This window comes from Monodon monoceros, unplaced genomic scaffold, assembly GCF_005190385.1.
Source record: "Monodon monoceros isolate NGI ecotype Baffin Bay Population unplaced genomic scaffold, NGI_Narwhal_1 Super_Scaffold_22, whole genome shotgun sequence".
NCBI lineage: Eukaryota > Metazoa > Chordata > Mammalia > Artiodactyla > Monodontidae > Monodon > Monodon monoceros.
Genome location: NW_021703779.1, coordinates 127,007,897 through 127,027,644, shown reverse-complemented (window position 1 = coordinate 127,027,644; position 19,748 = coordinate 127,007,897). Strand labels below are relative to the sequence as shown.

Sequence of the window (19,748 nt, the reverse complement as noted above, 5' to 3'; positions counted from 1 at the left end):
ACGAGCAATGTAGACCTCTTGTTAATTTTGCTAACTTGCTGAGATAGGCGTGAGCAAGAAACCTGAGCCTCTGTTCCCAGAAGCGGAGTGCCCTGCTGTCCGAACAGCTGGGAGGGAAGACCCAGCATGCCACACAGAGCACCAGTGGCTTCAAGGGAGGAAAGGGCTTGTTGATGAAAAGGGGCAAACACGAGACACCACCTTCCTCTTACCCCTCAGAGGCCTCTGGAGCTGGGGGCTAGGAACATCAACTCCTGACCGGCCCCGCTCCTCGGGAGGGGACACTCCATATAGGCCCCTGTGAAGGATGGGGTTCCAAGGACCCAGCCTATCGCAGAAAACTGGCTGGAGTTGGAGACTAAGGCCACCTGTTCCCTGAGCATCCCTCTCTGGCTGCTGGGGGCTCACTGTGATGGCTCTAGAGGCACCTCACTTTTGCTCTGGGGTGGGGGCCAGGACAGGCCCGGATCCGAGGGTCCCTCGGCTGTGTGAAGGCTGGTGCTGGGGCTTGGCTCTCACTGGCTCCGGGAAACGTTGACACCAGGAGATCTGGAAGCCCTTGGCAACCGGCGCACTGGACCAGTGACTTAACTGGGCGGAGTGGTGGAGCTGGGATCAAAAAGAGCCGCTGGGTGGCCAACAGCTGCCACTTTCCCCCTTAGAAGGAGGAGGAGCGGTGCTCAGCCAGCAGGCGCCACCCGAGCTCCCACCAGCCAGCAGCTCTCGCCTGGCCTGGTCTTCAGGGGCCCCATGGTCCCTGTTGTGCCCGTTTTGGGAGCGAGGACGGGGCTCTTCCCCAGAGCCTCCCTATTCCTGCCAGCCACCCATGCTGACCCGCTTCGCTTGGACTGAGGGTGTGGGGCAGGGAACAGCTGGCGTCCCCTAGCCTGGAGAAGGTCCCCAGGCAGGTCCCTCCACACTCCCGCGGAGGACAAGGCCCAGAGGAGAGCCCCGCCCACTCCCGTAGGCTCTGGGCCTCCTTTGGGGTGCAGCCTCCCTGGACGCTGATCCCAATGACCCCTCACCGACAGCCTGGAGGAAGCCAGGTCAAAGGTCCTTTGAACCCTAGGGCCCCCCACCTCTCCAGTCACTAGGTGGTAGCAGGGACACTGGGCTGGTGGGAGGGCTGCGGGTTGACGTGGAGCGTGGAGTCTGCACAGGGACGCCCGCCCGGTTTCTCGAGAACATCAGGTCCTCAGAGAGCGGGTTCGCTGGAGGGAAGGTACACAGCCGAACTGGAAAGGGCTAACGATGGGCTCCTTGGAGGCTTGGGGGTCCGGGTCCTCTCTTGTGCCTTTCTCCGTGCCCCACCTGACACCAGAGGTGAGAGCATCCTGGGAGGCACCACGCTGGAGCGGAGAGCTTGGAAGGACCACCCCCCTGGACAGCTACCTGGAGTACTAGCTTCGACCGCATAAGCGCCACAGGGACGCCTGCAGCGCCCCCCAGGAAAAGCACAGGAAGTACTTCAGTGTGTGGTTCCTGCCCAGGGCCCTTCCGAAGGCCAGGAGGGGCCGTGGCTACGTGCACTGCTGACTGCTGGGTTTCGGGGAAGCTCCCCACGCCACCTGCCCTGGGCAGTTGCCCTCAAAATGGCAGGTGGTCAGAGGGTCCTTCCCTAAGCGGGCCCAGGCAGGAGAACAAGGCCACTCTTTGCCAGAGATTGGGGGGCGGAGGGGAGAGACAGCCCCGTGCCCCGCCTGGAACCAGGCAGGCAGCCCTGGGAGACGGTGGGCACTGGGTATTAGGGGACTGAGAAGGGAGCGCTAACAATGGCCAAGAGTAAAGCAAACGTACACAAGGAGGAAGGGGACCTCCAGACCTGCCCCCACTCGGTGCCTGTGCCGTCTAGGCAGGTGGAGGGATGCCGGTCACCCAGCTCTGCCCGTGTGTGTGACACAGCCCTGGTGCTTGGGATAGCTGGTAACTGTTTATTGAAAGAAGCAGGGGGGGTGGGGGGGCATCACCCTCAGGCCTGGATGTGGCTCTTGGCGCTGAAGGCCAGGTAGTAGATCACTAGGCCGATGGCAGCGGCCAGTACCTCGGTGGAGACCCAGGGCCCATTCCAGGTGCCCTGCAAGAAAGGAGACCAAAGTCATTCTCGGGGGAGGGACGGGTGAGAAGGCCGGCTGCTCCAGCCACCCTCCTCCTGGGGCGCGAAGACACACTGGTCCACTTGGCTCAGCCCCCGGCTCCCTCCTCCCCCTGTGCCAGGCCAGCCCCTCCTGGCCACTCACCCGATGGTCCACGCTGACTGTGAACAGAGGTGGGATGATGGATATGTCCTCGTTATTTCTCTGAGCCTGTGAGGGAGGTGCTAGGGTCAGGGGGTGATGCTGGGTGGGGTGGGAGAGGCAGGAACACCGGCCAGAGTCGTGGAAGGAGAAATGTGGGCGAAGGAGCGACACGGAAGGCACAGGGCCAGGTGGGGTGGGTGAGCAGGAAGGCGCCCACCGGCCATCCTGCTCCAAGTCAGAGAGGGGACCTCAGGGTGGAGCCAGCTGGGGCAGTGGGCTATGCCCCCCCTACTGCAGGCCTGGGTGGCCTTCGGGGACACTCACCTTCCTCAGGAGGCTGTAGGACTCCTCGTCAAAGAATCTGACCTCGTAGGTGCCTGCGTGGGCGCTCTTGTGGTCTAGGCTCCAGGACACCTGGGTGGGGTGTGTTCGGCAGGGGGTGGGCAGTGCACATGGCGCCACGGCCAGCGCATCGAATTCAAGAACCCCAGCCCTGCTGGCCCGGCCTTCAAGCCACACCTGTGAACGGGTGGCCTCCCGCGAAAGTGACCACCACAGCATCCCTTACCTGGTATCGGCCCACGTCCTGGCCCCGGGTAACAGGAAACTGTTTTCCACTGACGTCAGCATAAAGAGCCATGTTCTGGGGGAGGGGATAAAAGGAGAGTCACCTTCTCCCCTCTCTGGCTGCAGGTGAAGCCCCGCTCTGCCACCCGGAGTAGCACCCTCGGCCTGTGTGTGGGTAAGGAGGCCGCCGGGCACAGCCGGGGACTGCGGTGTGTCTGGCGGGGGTACTCTCCACGTCTGTCTCCCTCCTTGGGGGCCACATCTCCCCTATGCCTGGCCTCCCTAACGCACGGCAAGCCTGTTAACTGGACACGGGCGGGATGAGTGAAGTGTTCTTGTTTCTTTTCTGAGCCTGGAAGGGGGTATCACGGTCGCGGACACCCAATGAGCTGCCTAAGGAAGATTGTACCTACAAAGGCCCAACTTCCTTCCTTCTCTGCGCCTTTAGGTTGCAGAGGCCGAGGCCAGGGCTGCTTGGTCTTGAAATGACGAAACACACATGTGGACACACACTTCGGCAAAGAGCAACCAGTAGAGGGACGCAGAAGCCTGGGGGCTGACCCTGGCTGTCTCTCCCTTCACACGTATACTCTTTCCACACACAGCAAGATGCCTGTCTATATCACCGCACACAGATGCAGCAGAGCAGGCAGGTGAGGGGAATGTTCTTTAAATCTGCTAGCATCTGGCCTGGCTGTGCCCTGATCTCTCCTACACCTGGGAATCAAAACCCTGATTCTCCCTGTCCACACGGACCCCCAGGTCTGACCCCATCCACTGCCAGTGAGGGCCCCAGGTCTCAGCCTCACTGCTCACCTCTCGCCCCCGCACCTTCCTAGCTGAACCCCCGCTGCCTCACCTGGACCCTGTTCTTGCAAGTCAGGGAGATCTCCACGATGAAGACAGTCTCAGTAGAAATGACAGCATCCGACGTGGTATAGTAAGAAGGGGTGATCTGGGGCTCCACACAGGCCTCTGCTGCAGAGAGGCAGAGATGAACGGCTAAGGCCTGGCTTGTGCTTGCTGGGTTAGGGGCAGAAGGGACCACCCTAACCCCACTTCCCAGAGCTCATCAGCTGAGCACACAAAGGGCCCTTTGGACCCTGCCAGGTGGGGTCTGGGAGACAGATTCAAATGATCAGTCAGAAGTACAGTGGTCTTGAAGGAAGGCAGGGGAAGGGAGACAGGAAGACTTTGTACAGGTGGAACCTCAACGTACAGGGAGAACAGGTGAGTGTGTGTGTGTGGGGGGGCGTGCTGCATGAATTCACTGCACGACTCGAGTCTGTGCCTGGACCTGCAGACAGGGAAGCCGTGCAATGGTTTAGGGATGCAGTCTGCCCTGGAGCACCCTAGAAGCCCAGGGGGTGGCCAGGCTGACCTCAATTCAGAGCCATGCATGGCTCTGGACAGTTTACTGAAGGCTTCTTCTGCAGACGCAAAGCGTGGTGCTGCTGGCAACCTATGGGGGCTTTTGATATGAAGGAAAGGGTCTCTGCCCCAGACAGTTGACAGAAAGCCACGACTGGCCCCAGCGTTTCCGGAGGGAGAGAAATGGCAGAGGGTCTGGGTCCATAAGCATAACTTGTCCCCTTGAACAGGGCTGCACTGAGAAAAAGGATGCTGCCGTAGTCATCTCCACACTGCTAGAGGCTAAAGGGAAGGAAAGGTGCCACCTAAATCACAAGGCGCCAACTGCTCTCCAAATGTGGTGTCCGGGCAGGGCCGTGACTTAGGCTGAAGCAGTCAGAGGAGGCCGTGGGACTGGAATGGCGGGAGGAAGATGCCTGGGAACATGGGTGGGAGGCGGTTCTCAGGAGCCACATCCCCCAGATCCTTCCACGCTCTGCTAGACTTGACCTTTTTCCTATGGACACGGGGGAGCACAGAGGGGCTTTATAGTTAGGTCTGTCCTTTCCAGGCATCACTGACTATAGCGTGGGGGGGTTCCTGAGGAGCAGGTGAGCAGGGTGCAGGCGGGGAGGCCAGTTAGGCTGGTGAAACACTGCAGGCATCAAGGGCGCTGGCCTGAAGTAGGGCAGGTAAAGTGAATGCACCGAAAGTGGCCCTGACCCAGTCCAGGCCGCCAGGCCCGGGGTGGGGGCTCCTGCAAGGACCTCCTCCTAAACAAACTTCTGGACTCCAGTCTGAGCTCAGCCCTGCCACTAAGTGTTAACAACCTTTCAAGAACGTGAAGCCATCTGACTCCGCCGAAAAACCCTATAAGGATATGGCAAGGCCTCGGGGGAAACAAATCAACCGCCTGATCTAGGCACTCTAGGCCCACTCATCTTTCCCTCTTCAGTTCCTTTCTAACTCGCCCGCACTCCGGGCCCCTCTGCCTGGACCGTCCCTGCTCCCTCTTCACTCAGAGCTCTCTTCCTGGAGAGGCCTGGCCCCACCGCACCGGGTCAGGTGGCTCCTCTCCACCGGCCCAGTTTCTCGCTCCGATCGCCCGGCGCTGCAGAGCTTTGCTCCTGTCCGACCCCCCTCCGGGACCGGGAGCTCCTGGAGTGGCAGCAGGGACATGTGTCATTTTTTCCTGCTGGAGCTGGGGCCAGGCGCACGGGAGAAGCTCTGGGACTCTTCCTCGCGGAAGTAGACGAGGAACAGACTAGGCTGTTTCTCCCAGCAGCCCAGCTGCTTGGTAAACGTGTGTGATGCAGGAGCGCGTGGTGGGCTCGGCTGCCGCGACCAGAGACCACCTGCCTCTCTGAGGAAGAAAGCCCAGACCCCCGCTTCGCCCGCACCCCTCCTCCCCCCACGCACCACCAGTCGTGGGTGAGAGGCTCGCCAGAAACGAGCTCCGGCCAGGCCGCTACCTGAGCAGCAGGAGAGGCCGGACAGCAGGAGTAGCGCCAGGGCGCCGAGAGATGCCAGCGCCGCCATCGCCTCTTCTCTGCCGAGGGAAAAAGAGAACGACTCCCCTGAACACGAGGAGCAGACGAGGAAGCGCGACGCGTAAGCGGCCGCAGCAGCCAATCAGGGACCGGCGGGCCGGGCGGGCCTGTGACGTCGCCAGCGGCACTGACGTGTCCCCTCCCCGGACCAGGGGCCCAGCTGGCCGCCCTCCCCCGCAAGATGGCGACGACGGCGGCGGCGGCGGCGGCGCTCTCGGCGCCGGAAGAGGGCGTAAAAACCGGCGCGGCCGTGTGCGTGCGCACTGCGGGACCACGCCCCCTCCCGGGACTTCGCGCCCGCCGAACTCTCGCGAGAGCGGCATCTGCGAGTCGGAACCTGCGGCAGTTCTCACTTTCTATCATGGCGCTGAAGGTGGCGACGGTTGCGGCCGGCGCTGTGAAGGCAGTGCTCAGGCCGGCCCTCCTCTGCCGTCCTTGGGAGGTGAGAAGCAGGAGCGGGCCACGGGAACAGCCGCGGCGATCGCTGAGGGGTGCTTGCACCTCGCCGGGGTTAGGCCGGCGGCCGCCGCTCTCGGAGCGTCCTGGGGCCCGATTGGCTGCGGGTCCCGTGAGGGGAGGGGAGAGCGCTGCGGGCCAGGGTTGATTGGCCACCTTCGCTGTCAGTGAAGGGGTTAGCCAAAGTTGATTCTGGTCTGGCTTCTCAGGGGTCTGCATCTTGTGGCGGGGGAGCTCCCGATGGGCGGGGAGAGTGGACCCCGGGGGGCAATGTCACCTCCCTAGTGTCCTTGTGGGAAACCCCTCCCCCAAGGCGGTCACGTGGCCGGCCCGCCTTGCTCTTGCCCTCTTGGGAATCGGTTCTTGGCCGCCCTGCCTCTTCAAGTTTCCCTTTTGTGGACCGCTTTGCCACCTCTCCCAGTGGAGGTGGCGAATCGGACTTTGCCGGTGCCCCAGAGCCTCCTCCCCCCCCCCCCACCCCACCGCAGGCGCCTGGAATGGGAAGGAGCTAGGATTCTTGAAGCTGGCGGGTTGGGAGGCCGCGAGGGCTTTGCTTCCGTTGTTCTCTGTTTAGGATCTTGGTTATTCAGGTCTGATTCCTCTCTCTTGACACGCTTGAATGAGGATAATTTAGTCCCTGGGTGGGTTGGAAGCCATCTGAAGCGTCATCGAGTCAGGACTGGCCCTGAGGGACGAGAGGTCTGACCTCTCTGGGCTCCAGTTTCTCCTCTGTCTCAAAGGATCCACCCAACTCTGACCTTCCAGAACTCTGTGACTTTGCTGACACTACTTGTGGACATGTCTTCGGCCATGCTTCCCCCCTCTGAGCCCTGGGGAAGACTGCCCTGTAACAGCTTCTGGTTTATGAAATTATGTTTAAAATGCTGACTCCTCCCACTTGCTCACCAGAGGCTTTCCAGAGGTCCCTGGCAGCTAGGCTCCTGCAGGATCTTGGTGGGGACATCTGTCTCCTCCCTGACTTCCCCTGTGTGTGCTTGTGTCTATATTGGGGCAGGGATGGGGGGCAGTGAAAGGTTGCTAGCTGGGCAATGCCTTGCCCTGAGACTGGTTGTCCTGGGTATGGGAACCTTTAGAGATGAAGCCCAGATCTTTGGTCCCACTAATTGGGACCTCGTGGGAAAATATGCAGCCACCATTGGTACTTGATCCAACAGAAACATGCTGATGAGAGAACCCTCACTAAAATGTGGATCATGGGAGCCCTTAGGCTGGGACACGTACCATTCTGGACTCCTTTCTTTCTGTGGCACTATCAAAGGACGAGGGTAACAGTCCACCTTCCTGCTTGATGAACAAGCTGGAGACCAATGCATATATCCCATCCTGCCTCATACTGGGCTCCTTTGATAGGTAGCTTCACAGAACCTTTGTAACCTCCTGAAGGAAGGTGCCTGAATATGTCCAGAGCAAGGTCAGGGAAGTCACTATCCTGAGAGCTTTCCGGGTCTTTGGCCAAAGCTGGATGGAACATCTAGCATTGGGACCAGGTGAGAGAGACGTTCGGCCCTGGTGGTAGTGATGGGGTCCAGGGTCTGGTGGGGTGTGGTTGCGCAGATGCAGAGCCAGGCCTGGTGTGAGCGCTGGCTCACTGGCACAGCCAGGTTACCTGCCAGGTGCCAGTAGACCTCAGAGGGCTGAAACCCAGGAGGAGTTACTGCTCGGAGCTGTAGGGGTCAGCCCAGCATCCCCTCACTGGCCAGCAGCCTTGAACACTGGCCTGAGGGGCTGGTGGGGTAAAGGGGGGCGTATGCTTTTGCATAGCCCCGTGTGCCCTTCTAGCGACTGAACAGCTTGCATACCTCTTCTTGCTTAATGTTTCCAGCAGTCAGATAAAGTAGGCACCTCTATTCTGTGGATTTCAGGTAAGGGTGGGAAGCTCAGCAAGGTTAAGCTATTTGCCAGCAAGAGTAGTAGATGGAGGATTTGGACCGAGGTCGACCTAGCCTCAAAGCCCGTCATATCTTCCTTCATTTTCTGATATGCTCATTCATTCAGTAAATGTTTTTTGTGTCCCAACTCTGGACCAGGCATTCTGCTCGGTCTTGGGGTGACAGTAGGGGATCAGACAGACATGGTGTCCACTCTCAGGGGCTTAGGGGTAGGAGAGGGAGCACAGCAGCGATAACCTAGTGAGATTGTGGTTGAGGGGAAGGGAGTGGGGTGGGTAGGGCTTTGGGAGCCCGGGGGGACCAACAGCTCAGCAACCTTAGGGCATCAGGGAAGGCTTCCTGGAGGAAAGGCAGTCTCAATACAAACACCATCCACAAGTTTGTATTGAGAGCCTACAGATAAGATGAATCCAGATACTGACAACTGCTAGAAGGAAAACAGAAAAGCCCCAAGTATGCGTCAGGCTGCAGACCTGGGGGCCCCATGGATCAGCCTGTTGTCCTGTTAGTCACCCCCTTCCTAACCCCTGTGCTGCCAGAGTTCTGTGCAAGGGAGAGCCTTGTGAAAACCACCCAGGGAGACCCAGGTGGGGCGGTCAGCCTCTGCTTTCTAGACTTCTAGCAGGAAGACATGGCTCTTTGGAAAATGGCCACAGTGACTCTGCCATTGGCTGGAACGATCTGCTGCTGCCCCAGCAGGCAAGTGGCAGGGCATTCCCAAGTGATAAGGAGGACCTTGGCCCTGCCCCTGTCTCTGGATTGAAGGGGGCACCCAGGCGGGGCACAACAGGGAGGAAAGTGTGTGGGCCTGTAGCCCCGCTGCGGTGGGAGCTGGGACATGGGCTTCTTCTTCCAGGAAAGTGTGGGGACTCCAGATGGGTCACTCTGAGCACCTGTCCCATTTGGCTCGGGTGGCTTTTGCTCTGAAGCTGTCAGCCGTGGCACCGGTGTGACCAAGCGCGGCTGTTTCAGGTGGGGGGGTGGGGACATCTGTCATCCATGTATGCCACGAAGCAGTTTTGCAATCCTTCATGAAAGCCTTCTGAAAGATTGGCATCTGCTATTCTTCTGCAAATGGTTGCATTTTTAGATTTCTGATTCTAGAGGGCTATTCCCCATGGTGCCAACAGTGCTTATCTCTGGGTGGACGGGGCTGGGTGCTATCTTCTTCCTCCCGATCTTCGTGTTCTGTCCATATGCTGCTTTTGTAACAAGAAAACATGATTTTTTAAATGATGTAAATGATGGTCGTGGTGGCCCAGTGGTTTATCACGATTTCCCTATTGTACTACGTTTGGTGTGCCAACTTTTCCAAGTTACAGACATCACTGAGCAGGAATAATTGGCTGAAGAAGACCAGAAACAAGAAAAGGTGGGGAGTGGGATGTAAACATTTTTTTAAAAACTGACCAGGGACCTGAAGGAGGTGTAAAGCGTTGTAGCGACCCTCCGCGGTGCTCCGACGGGCTGGTCTGTGTGCTGCTGTGTGCTAGACAGTGGTGCACGGGTGAGGCACAGGGCCTGTCTGGGCGCGGTGAGGACGCTCGCCTTCCCTGCCAGGAGCTCGGCTGGCCCTTTTGCCAGATTGGCTTTCTGGGCTAGACGGCAACCACTAGCGTCTGGGTTCTCTTTGCCAGGTTCTAGGTGCCCACGAAGCCCCCCGGAGGAGCTTCTCAGTAAGTACCCACCCGAGTGTGTGCATGCACGTGCGTGTGTTGATGTTCACGTGTGCCCGCCTGTGTGTGTGCGGAGGCATGTGTGTACAGAGGTGCATGCGGATGCACTCACAGGCAGGCGTGGCTGCAGAGGTGTGTGTGTGTGTGCGTGCGTGCACGCGCGTGTGTCGTGCCTCTGGGCTCCCTGCCCTTCTGTGTCTCTCCCCCTGAGGTGCAGTCTCCAGAGCTTGCCCACCCCTTCTGCCCTGAACCGTGCTAGACGGCGCCCCAGGGAAACAGCCCCGTTCCCCAGCAAAGCTTGTTCCTCCAGCCTTGACTGATCTGTGTCTTCTTCCTTCCTGTCCCGCCTCTAGCAACAAACAATTGTGAGTGTTTTTCTCATCTGCCTGTTAGGTTGGGGCTTTTAGTTGCTTTGGGATTGACCCGGGTCCAGGCGGGGACGGGGCCTGTTTCTGCTGTTGTCCTCCCGACCCAGGAGCGCCCCCCGCCGTGAGCAGCCCTGTCTGGGGTGGGTGGGGCAGGGTGTAGGGGTGTGGTACCCCAAGCTGGCGCCTCCCAGTGGGCCTTCCCACTGGGTCAGTGCTGGAGGGGGGAAGGGAACTGAAGGCCTCCCCGTCCTTTTAGCCCCCGTCGGCTAAGTATGGTGGGCGGCACACGGTCACCATGATCCCAGGGGATGGCATCGGGCCAGAGCTCATGTTGCACGTCAAGTCTGTGTTCAGGTACAGAGCCCCTGGGCCCAGCCAGGGGGACCCTGAGAACTTTGTGCCAAGAGGGGCAGCGAGCCAGTGGTGGGAGGCCTTTTGTCCCAGTGTCTGCGATCCTAGCAGGCCGGCCCGGGCACGGGGAGGGTGGAACCAGGCCCACTGACAGTGTTGTGGAGTGTAAGTGCATGCCTGTCAGCTGGCGCAGGTGGGCTCAGTCTCCCCTCAGCCAGAGCCAGGGCAGGGTGGGCAGCAGCAGGGGAGAGGCCTCTGCACCCAGTGGTCCAGGCAGGCTTCCCAGACGGAGGCCTGGGGCCGCCGCCCTGACCCTGCTCTGCCCCAGGCATGCGTGTGTGCCTGTGGACTTCGAAGAGGTGCACGTGAGCTCCAACGCCGACGAGGAGGACATCCGAAACGCCATCATGGCCATACGGCGGAACCGCGTGGCCCTGAAGGGTGAGCTCGGGGGCCAGGATGGGGCACCGCACGTGATTCGTTTCACCTCCAAGCTGACACTTGTCCCTGGGGCCCCACTGATGCTGCGATTCTGAGATCTCAGTGGCACTAGGCTCTGCGGGAGCCTGTCCAGGGATGGGCCCCCTTCCACCCCCTTCTTCCCTCCTGAGGCAGCCCTCTCTGCTGGAGTCAGCTTTGACCCTCAGAGTCTTTCTTCACAAACCACATGTCACAGAGATGCAGTTGTAACCCTCTGCCTGCCGCCTTGGTTCCAGTTGGCACAGCTGTGCATGTTACAGACGGGAGCTTTACCCTTTCTGAGTTTGCCTTGGTTTGCTCCAGGTCCTTAACTGTTTCCATCACTCATTCTGCAAACTTTAGACCATTACCTGCTCTGTGTGAGGAGTGAGTGAGCAAAGATGAACCCAGCTAGAGCCCCAGGCCCTGGCAGTCACGTGGAGGGGCAGCCATGTCAACTACAGGGTGCTCAAGGCACTCTGGGTGAAGGAAGTCCAGGCAGCGTGTGAGTTGGAGGGCCGGCGGCCCTGGGGGCCCTGAGAAAGCCCTTCTCTACTTGGCACCCTCCGACTGCCTTCTCTTAGCAGCTGCCGGCCCTCTGGGTGCCCTGGTCCCAGCCAAGGTGAAGCTGTGGTCTTTCCCGGGCAACCCCTGCCTGCCTCTGAGCTGCAGCTCGTGTGCTTCCTCGATGCAGGTCCTGGCACTAACCGTGGCCAAGGTCCCCTTGCTGGTGCCAGCCTAGCCACCAGCCTGTTAGTAAGCAAGAGTGGTCACTTTCTGTCCAGCTAGACCCTGGCCTTGCCATTCCCCACCCAGGGTCTAGCAAGACCTTCTGGCCAGATGCCAACCCTTGCTCATTCATTCATTCGTTCAGTATTTATTGAGTGCATGCTACGTGCCAGGAGCCCATCAGTGAACCAAACGCATAGACGCACACGCCCCTCTGCCCCCATGGGGCTTACGCTGCAAGTTACGCTAGAGTGTTCCATGAAACACTTCTGCCGCCGGAAGCTGTTGTGTTCTTCTGTTGGAGTCACCCTTGGCACACATCCCCTGGGTCAGAAAGGGGGATATGGTGGTACAGCTGAGCCTGGGGCGCCCTCTCCAGCCTGCTGGTCTTGTTTCTGTCCTGCAGGCAATATTGAAACAAACCATAACCTGCCGCCATCCCACAAATCCCGAAACAACATCCTTCGGTGAGAGCCAAGTGCATGGGCTGGGGGCTTGGCGGGGGTGGGCGTGCCAGCAGAGAGACGTTGCACTTGCCGGCTGCTTCTCCCTCTGTGCCCCTAGCACCAGCCTGGACCTCTACGCCAACGTCATCCACTGTAAGAGCCTGCCGGGAGTGGTGACGCGGCACAGGGACATAGATATCCTCATCGTCCGGGAAAACACGGAGGGCGAGTATAGCAGCCTGGAGCATGAGGTGGGGGCGTGTTGGCGGGCATGAGCTCGGCTAGGGCGCTGGTCGGGGACGCCGTGCCCGAGGGGAACCTCGTGCTAGAGGGCAGGCTCAGACAGGCCGTGGGCCTCTTTTCCCTCGTCCCCTTCTCAGAGTGTGGCAGGGGTGGTGGAGAGCCTGAAGATCATCACCGAGGCCAGGTCGCTGCGCATTGCTGAGTATGCCTTCAAGCTGGCCCGGGAGAGCGGGCGCAAGAAAGTGACGGCCGTACACAAGGCCAACATCATGTATGCCCCCCGCCTCGCGCCTCCGCGCTGCTGCCTGGGCCTGCTCTCTGGGACTCGGGGCCCGGGACTACGCCCTGTTGCCTGTTTCCCAGCTGTGGCCTCACCGCAGTGCACACCTAGGGGAGGTGGAACGGGATTCTGCCCGTCCCGCAGACGGCACTGGTTGTAGTTTAGAACCCAGCCTTCTGTGGCGTCTGCGTGCCCCGTCCCTCCAGCTGACGGTTGCAGTGGCCAAGCTGGTGTCCTGCATCCCCCTTAGGAAACTGGGCGATGGGCTCTTCCTCCAGTGCTGCAGGGCGGTGGCAGCCCGTTACCCCCAGATCACCTTCGAGAATATGATCGTGGACAACACCACCATGCAGGTAGTTAGGCTGCCATGCTGCGCGGCCCCTGCCCTGGGCTCCCGGGGCTGCCTGTGCTCCAGGTGCTGGCCGTCCCCTCCTTGCCCCACAGCTGGTGTCCCGGCCCCAGCAGTTCGATGTCATGGTGATGCCCAATCTCTACGGCAACATCGTCAACAACGTCTGCGCGGGGTTGGTTGGGGGCCCCGGCCTCGTAGCTGGGGCCAACTACGGCCACGTGTATGCCGTGTTTGAGACGGTGAGTGCCATCAGCAGTGCCAGGGCCACTGGCTTTTGTGAACTGTAGCTCACAAACTTCCTAGGTCACCCATTGAAAGTGTACGATTTATTGGTTTCTAAGATATTCAGAGTTGTGCAACCATCCCCACTCTCTTAATTCCAGAACGTTTCCATCACCCCCAGAAGAAATCTTGTACTTGTGGCTGTCACTCTCTGTTCCCCCTTCCCAGCCCCTGGCACCAAAGTCATTTGCTTTCTGTCTCTGGATTTGCCTATTCTGGACACTTTACACAAATGCAGTCTACACTCGACGTCCTTGTGTTTCCCAGCCCCCTCCTTTTCGTCTCGCCTCTTCCAGGCTACAAGGAACACAGGCAAGAGCATCGCCAACAGGAACATCGCCAACCCCACGGCTACGCTGCTGGCAAGCTGCATGATGCTCGACCACCTCAAGTAAGTGGCTTCTCGATGCCGGGCCGTTGACCCCCGGCCCGTGCCCAAGGCCGCGAGGACCAAAGTCCGCCCTTCTTTCTCAGGCTCCACTCCTACGCCACCTCCATCCGCAAGGCCGTCTTGGCATCCATGGACAATGAAAATGTGAGGCTCCCCCCACCTGCCTCCTGTCCAGCTCCCAGCCCAGCCCGGGTTGAGGGGCTGGAAATGGCGACCTGGCACCTTGTGCTTCCCCCAAGGCGGGGGGGTTGTACCAGGCAGAGTGGGGGCCTTAGCTGGTATTGCTGCCCTCCTGGTGGCGCTCCCAGCCCCTGCAGGCCACGGGGCACTGTGGGCAGCCCTGGGCTGCCTGCAGGCTAGGGCGCAGGCGTTGGCCGGGCCCCGCTGTGTGCCCAAGCCTGCCCGTCTCCTGCAGATGCACACCCCAGACATCGGGGGCCGGGGCACCACGTCAGAAGCCATCCAGGACATCATCCGCCGTATCCGCGTCATCAACGGCCGGGCCGTGGAGGCCTAGGCCGTTCCCGGGACTGTCTCGGCCCGCCCTTTAGATCCCCTTCGCGCCCCCAGCACCCTGCGGGGCTCGGTGGTGGACCCAGAATAAACCCACTTCTGCCCCAGCCCTTGGCCGCGTGCTTCTGTCACCCCAGGACGCTGGTGTTTCAGTCACACTTTATTAAGAAAACAGGCAGCACGCCTTCCATTCAGAGGGCCCTCTGCGAGGGTTGGGGGCAGAACGAATTCTGAAAGGCAGGCCTGGCCCTGGTATCTGTCTGCCCTGCTGGGGGGGGTGTGGTGTGGAGGGCGGTGTGAGGCACTCAGCAGGGTGGGTGGGGCGGAGCTGTCCTGCTTTCCATGAAGGCACTGAGGGCTGGGGGTCGGGGGCAGCCAGGACCGTCCCACGCTGCCCAAAGCACCAGCTGGGCCTAGGGATTGAGCCAAGGGTGCTGGAGGCAGTCGGCCGCGCTGGCCCGCTTTTCGGGGATGTACTCCATCATGGGCAGCAGGAAGGCGCTGAACTGCGTGGCCTGCTCCAGGGGCCACTCGTACTTCTCCGTGAGCACCTCGTACAGGCCCCAGCGCTTGAGGCTGTGGATGTGCCGCAGCTCTCCTGGGGGCAGGCCGGTGGGCCTTAGGTCAGGCTCCACCAGGGAGGACTCTGATCTGGGACCCCTTGCTCCCCCTATTTCAGAACCCAAGGTCCCTGCCCCGCCCCTTGCATCCAGGTGGCCTGCGCCCGCTCGGCCCCACCTCTCCGGTTGAAGAACTCCCGGGAATAGCGGCCCGAGAGGGCAAAGGCCGGGGGGATGTCTCCCAGCAGCTCCACGATGTGGGCGATGTGGTCTGTGAATAGACAGGGGGCTGGGAGGAAGCCGGGCGGCCGGGAGACCCCGAGGCCGAGCCCAGGACCTGCCTCCCCCTACCCTCGTCACGACTGTAGTCTTCTCCGGAGTGTGGCTCAAACAGGTAGTCGCCAGTGGCCAGCTCGAAGGCCTGGAAGGGGGAGAGGGTGAGGCTGCGGCCGGTGGGCCAGCTCTGGGCAGGGGTAGCCCAAACGGATGTACCATGCACGCCGTGCTCCAGATGTCGGCCGGGGGCCCGTACTCGGCGCCGATCAGCACCTCCACGGCCCGGTACTGCCGCGTCTGGATGTCCTCGGTGAAGTGCTTGTGCTGCAGGCAAGGGGAGCCCTGGGGAGGAGCTGGGGCCATGGCTGGCCTCCCCTCACTGCCCCCCTCTCGTCTCCCACCTCCTCTGAGCCTCAGCGTCCCCAGGTGTCCCGAGGGTCTGGCCAGACGACCTGAGGCTGAGGCTGGCCGCTTCCCTGTGGCCCCCCACCCCCTGCCGTGGGCCCAGCTCTGCTGACCAGGCGGGCCGGTGCTGGTTTCGGCTCAGGCCTGTGCCGCCTCCTTCACAGCAGGGCGCCCGCTCATACCACCCAGCAGGCGTTGCCCAGGTCTGCGATCTTGATCTTGATCTTGTCTGCATTTTGGGGCTCTAGGGGGTTCACCAGGAGGTTGGAGGCACCAAATGGTGCTGGGGAAGCAAGAGAAGGGAGAGAGACTGAGCTGGCCTGGACCTGCCCTGCCCGGCCCCGCCCACCTGTGCCTGCCGCTGCCTGACTTACTGCTGGGTGACAGGAGGCCCCCGGTCTCGCGTTGGTTGGAAGAGCCTGAGAGGATGGAGCACGAGGCGGGGGAGAAGAGGGAGCCCGAGAAGCCTGAGGTCTGGGAGCTGGGGCTGAGGCTGCGGCTGCCCCCGGGGGCAGGGGAGGAGGAGGCCGGGGAGGGGCCGGCCGCGGCCCCCCCAGGGTGGCAGCCAGAAGAGGAGGTGGAGCCGCTGCCCCCCTCTAGTCTTGAGCCAGAGTCTGGGGAGACGGGCGGAGGTGGTGTGTGAGCAGACGCTGCTGCGGCACGTGCCAGGCGGCCCTGCGCCCCCCTGGCCCCTCACCCTCGGCCTGGGCCGCTGCCTCCATGGCCTCCAGCCTCTGCAGGTCCCGAAGCCGCTCCTCCAGCAGCCGCTTCTGCTGGTTCCGTTTGCGCCTCATCTTCTTCCTCTTGTTTTTGGACAGCTTACCGGTCTGCCGTTAGAGCCAGGGTCACTCCGGGGTGCCCGTCACCCATCCCCTGAGCAGCCCGAGCCTCTGCCCACGGCCTGCAGGGACACCAGACGTGGCAGCGCCCCCTCACCCGCCTCCTGTCTCCCCTCCTGCCCGCCACTCCCCAGAGCTTGAGGCTGGGGAGGAACCAGCAGGCCTGCGTGTGGGTGCCAGCCTCCCCTAGGGGCAGCTCCGGCCCCTCCCAGCCTCGGATGCAGTGTCCTTCCACTGAGGCGGGGGCGAGCCCAGCAGCCACCCAGGGCAGTTTGGGGCACGTGGCGCACTCTGCGTATCATCCACACCTGGGCCACCCAGCCGCTTGGAAGTGCCACTGCAGGAGTGCTGGGGAGGGTGGAACCCGAGAGGCTGAGGAAGGTGAGGCCCAGCAAGAGGGGCGCCCCCACTTACCAACACCTCCTGGGGGGCACTGCTGACTGCGGGGTGGGGCAGGCAGAGCATGGAGTGACAGAAAGGAACCGAGACTCAGGCAGGGGCTGAGGCCCACGGGCCCCGCCCCGCCCCGCGCAGGCTCTTGGTACCTGTGGACCGGGATGGGGGCGGGGCCCCTGACCGCTGCCACTCTGTGGCCTCCGCAGCCAGGCGCCTGATGTAGGCATCACCCACACACAGCAGGATGTTTTCAGGCTTGATGTCCGTGTGGATGATCTTGCACTTGGTGTGGAGGTAATCCAGGCCGCGCAGCACCTGGGGAGAGCCACTCCTGAGCTCCCCTGGCGCTGCCCAGGCCGCCTCGCAGCGCTCTTCGGCCAGACGCCTGCTGCTCACCTGCCTCACGATGCTCTTCACGCAGGGCACGGGCAGGCCCTGGTAGTTGGACTTGATGATCCACTTGAGGAGCTGGTGGCCTAGGACCTCCAATACCATGCACACGTCTTGGGCCGGGAGTGAAGGGCAGTCAGTGGGCAAGCAGCTGGGGCAGAGGCCCTGCCCACCCTCAGCTGGGGCGGGGGAGCAACGAGCCTCAGGCAGTGCAGAGCTGGGTCTGGGAGGTCCCGGTATTGCTACCATCCCGGTGTCATAGTGTCCCTGTCACTCTTAGGTGTGCCAGTTGGGACAGTACCTTCCGCAGTCACCCTAGGGAGAGGGCACTGGAGGAATAGATGGGTTTCTCAGCTCATCTCCAGTCCTACACCCAAGTCTGCCAAAGAGCCTACGGACAGCCCCCTGAAAGGGAAGGCACTGCCACAGAGGTGGGCCCTCCCACCGGGGGGTAACCCAGCAACGCCCGTGGATAGCCAGTGCCAACCTGGTTATCCGCTCCCTGCCCCCCCCACAGAAACACAAATCCCCAAAGTGGTGATGGAGATATTTCGCAGTGTCACTGGAAGGGATAAACCCGATCGTGCAGATCAGCAAACTGAGGCCCTAGGAGCTGGGAAGGCATGAGCCAGCTGGCCCCTGCGCTGCCACACTGCTTGCTCAGCCTACGAAGGATACGGACTCCATTAACCCCTGAGATCCTGAAGTCGTCGATGAGCTGGACAATGGTTTCTCTTTTGGGGTCACTGGGGTCACTGTCTCGGACCTGGAGCAAAAGCCAAGGGGCCACAGACGGCTGCAACCTGCCCCTCGCCAGCTGCTCCCAGGGCGGCCCCTCTGGGGTGGGGGCCTCCCTCCCGCCCCAGCTGGGCCCCGCTGGAAGAAAGGCTGCCGGCCCGCCCTTGCCCGCTCCTCGGGTCCTCCCACTCCACGGAGCCAGCTGGAGCCCGCCCCTCCGGGAGCCCTGCCCCCACCCCTGCGGAGCCCCGGCAGGCCTTGCACCCACATTGCCAGGCCCTGGGCGGCTCCTGGGGCGCTGGGAGCGGGTAGGGGAGGCGCCTCACACATTTCAGGAGCTTGATCTCATCCACAGCTGTCTCCGTGTAATGCCCTGCGCTCTTCACCACTTTGAGGGCCACGAAGCGCTTGCGCCTGCAACACCGAGACCCGCGTCGGCTGCCGGCACCGGCCAGACCCACGGGGCCGTCACCGTGGCCTCAGCGGTGCCCAAGGGCAGGACCCCAGCTGGCGTGGGGCCTCGGGGGGTGGAGGGGGCACTCACTGGATGTCCCAGCAGAGCCAGACGGTGGAGAAGTGGCCCCAGCCCAGCTTGCGCACCACGTGGTACCGCCCATTGAACAGGTCCCCGATCTTCACGGGGTAGTAGCCACCTGGGGAAGGGAGCCCGTCGGGCGCGGTGGGGGTGTTGCCTTCCCCGTGCCCAGGACAGCGCGGCCCGCCGGCGCCCGGCCCATGTGGGCTGGCCCTGGCCCCTCCCCGCGGGCGGCGCCGAGGCAGGCCTCACCCTTGCAGTAGTCCTTGGCATCCTCCTGCTCCTCGTCGTCGGAGCCTAGTAGCCCCCGTAGTATCCGTGGCGCCGGCGCGGCGGGGGCCCGTTCGGAGCCTGAGGACTCGGGCCCACAGGAGGCCTGCGAGCTGTGGGTGGGGTGGGTGGGCGGTGAGCGCGCGCGCGAGGCGCCAGGGGCCCCGGGCGCCCAGGCCGAGCCCTACCTGCTGCTGCTGCTGCCACTGTCCCCGCCGCCACCCAGCGCGCTGGTGCTCATCCCGGCAGCGCTGCCCGCGGCTCCGGCGCCCCGGGCGGCTGCTCCTGTGGGGCCCGGCCGCGGCCTGCGCATTTATAGCCTCGGCCGCTGATCTCACCCGCCTTTATAAATAGCCTCCCAGCTGCTCGGCTGTGGGCAAGGTATGCAGCGGGGAGGGGGCGGCGACGGCGGCCTTGGAGGGCCCGGCCCCCAGGACGAGGCCCCCCGCCCCCCCCCCAGGGCTGGCAGAGGGCACCACTCCACCGATACGGTGTGACACATCCTCCACTGTGAGCTCCCTCGCACCCCAGGGCCAAGGGGGACACCCACGCTGGGATGTGATGACCCGGGCCCCAGGCTGAGCCCCTGCGCCTCAGGGCTGGCAGAGGGGACCGTTGAGTGGGCATGTGGCGGTGACCTGGTCCTCAGACTGAATCCCTGTACTCCAGAGCCCGCTGATGGGGACAGCCACACAAGGGCACTGCGGGCATGGCAGGCCGGGCTTTCACCCCTGCTCACATGCCCTAGGGTGCCGGTGACACTCTGGGAACATTCTCTGGCTTCCTGTTTGGCCCTTGGGGGAGCCTTCCCAGAGGCGATCCCTGCCATTCCCACGGGTACCTCATTCCCTACCCCCTCTCTGCTGGGTCCCCGCTTTTCCGATGGCTCCTTGATCCCCAAGACAGGCTGGGGCCCTCCTGTCCCTCAGTGTAGCGTCGCTGGGGGCCGTAGCCAGGCAAAGGTCAGGGGCGTGAGCTGCGGGCAGCTCTTCCCACCACAGGTGCGGGGCCTGAGTGACGGCCTGGGGATGGCCCGCCTGGGACTCTACTGCTGCACGGTCTCTCCCGGCTCCCTGCGGCCCAGCCCTCCCTTGCTTACTGGCTTCAAGACGTGCACATGTCTACGTAGGAGGCGTAGGGAGCTGTTCTTCCTGGCCCCGCCCTCAGGGGTCCTCAAGT

General features: G+C 62.3%; 3 protein-coding genes across 5 annotated transcripts; 1 reads left to right on the top strand and 2 right to left on the bottom strand.

Annotated features, from left to right (window-relative positions):
* Positions 1 to 1,908: 1,908 nt before the first annotated feature.
* SSR4 (signal sequence receptor subunit 4) lies at positions 1,909 to 5,821 on the bottom strand. 2 transcript variants are annotated; one of them, XM_029240726.1, is made up of 6 exons: positions 5,627 to 5,821; positions 3,664 to 3,782; positions 2,806 to 2,880; positions 2,562 to 2,651; positions 2,238 to 2,303; positions 1,909 to 2,074 (listed from the first exon to the last, which is right to left on the bottom strand). In XM_029240726.1, exons 1-6 carry the CDS (start codon positions 5,691 to 5,693, stop codon positions 1,970 to 1,972), a joined length of 522 nt encoding a protein of 173 aa, XP_029096559.1. In that variant the 5' UTR covers positions 5,694 to 5,821; the 3' UTR covers positions 1,909 to 1,969. The 2 variants fall into 2 exon arrangements, with proteins under 2 accessions (XP_029096559.1, XP_029096560.1); XM_029240727.1 differs by having other exon boundaries at positions 1,918 to 2,074; positions 3,664 to 3,779; positions 5,627 to 5,757.
* Positions 5,822 to 5,907: 86 nt separating this feature from the next.
* IDH3G (isocitrate dehydrogenase (NAD(+)) 3 gamma) lies at positions 5,908 to 14,270 on the top strand. Of its 2 annotated transcripts, none has more exons than XM_029240724.1 (13): positions 5,908 to 6,146; positions 9,708 to 9,746; positions 10,100 to 10,111; positions 10,371 to 10,468; positions 10,794 to 10,906; positions 12,060 to 12,120; positions 12,218 to 12,350; positions 12,480 to 12,613; positions 12,873 to 12,975; positions 13,067 to 13,213; positions 13,553 to 13,647; positions 13,731 to 13,791; positions 14,063 to 14,270. In XM_029240724.1, exons 1-13 carry the CDS (start codon positions 6,066 to 6,068, stop codon positions 14,162 to 14,164), a joined length of 1,179 nt encoding a protein of 392 aa, XP_029096557.1. In that variant the 5' UTR covers positions 5,908 to 6,065; the 3' UTR covers positions 14,165 to 14,270. The 2 variants fall into 2 exon arrangements, with proteins under 2 accessions (XP_029096557.1, XP_029096558.1); XM_029240725.1 differs by having other exon boundaries at positions 6,043 to 6,146; positions 9,958 to 10,111; positions 14,063 to 14,265.
* Positions 14,271 to 14,416: 146 nt separating this feature from the next.
* SRPK3 (SRSF protein kinase 3) lies at positions 14,417 to 18,882 on the bottom strand. The gene is made up of 15 exons (XM_029240255.1): positions 18,758 to 18,882; positions 18,552 to 18,682; positions 18,309 to 18,417; positions 18,091 to 18,178; positions 17,705 to 17,792; positions 17,033 to 17,139; positions 16,786 to 16,951; positions 16,655 to 16,680; positions 16,099 to 16,228; positions 15,776 to 16,015; positions 15,584 to 15,684; positions 15,213 to 15,320; positions 15,072 to 15,141; positions 14,899 to 14,991; positions 14,417 to 14,758 (listed from the first exon to the last, which is right to left on the bottom strand). Exons 1-15 carry the CDS (start codon positions 18,880 to 18,882, stop codon positions 14,574 to 14,576), a joined length of 1,767 nt encoding a protein of 588 aa, XP_029096088.1. The 3' UTR covers positions 14,417 to 14,573.
* Positions 18,883 to 19,748: the final 866 nt, after the last annotated feature.

Coding starts and splice junctions, on each gene's coding strand:
- SSR4 (XM_029240726.1), bottom strand. CDS start 5,693: ATGGCGGCGCTGGCATCTCTCGGCGCCCTGGCGCTACTCCTGCTGTCC. Junction 3,783..5,626: donor CGGCCTCTCCTGCTGCTCAG/GTAGCGGCCTGG, acceptor GCCTCTCTGCAG/CAGAGGCCTGTGTGGAGCCC. Junction 2,075..2,237: donor CAGTCAGCGTGGACCATCGG/GTGAGTGGCCAG, acceptor CCTTTCTTGCAG/GGCACCTGGAATGGGCCCTG.
- IDH3G (XM_029240724.1), top strand. CDS start 6,066: ATGGCGCTGAAGGTGGCGACGGTTGCGGCCGGCGCTGTGAAGGCAGTG. Junction 10,469..10,793: donor CACGTCAAGTCTGTGTTCAG/GTACAGAGCCCC, acceptor GCTCTGCCCCAG/GCATGCGTGTGTGCCTGTGG. Junction 13,792..14,062: donor CATCCATGGACAATGAAAAT/GTGAGGCTCCCC, acceptor CGTCTCCTGCAG/ATGCACACCCCAGACATCGG.
- SRPK3 (XM_029240255.1), bottom strand. CDS start 18,882: ATGCGCAGGCCGCGGCCGGGCCCCACAGGAGCAGCCGCCCGGGGCGCC. Junction 17,793..18,090: donor AGATCAAGCTCCTGAAATGT/GTGAGGCGCCTC, acceptor CTTTTGCTCCAG/GTCCGAGACAGTGACCCCAG. Junction 16,229..16,654: donor GTGCCCCCCAGGAGGTGTTG/GTAAGTGGGGGC, acceptor CTCTAACGGCAG/ACCGGTAAGCTGTCCAAAAA.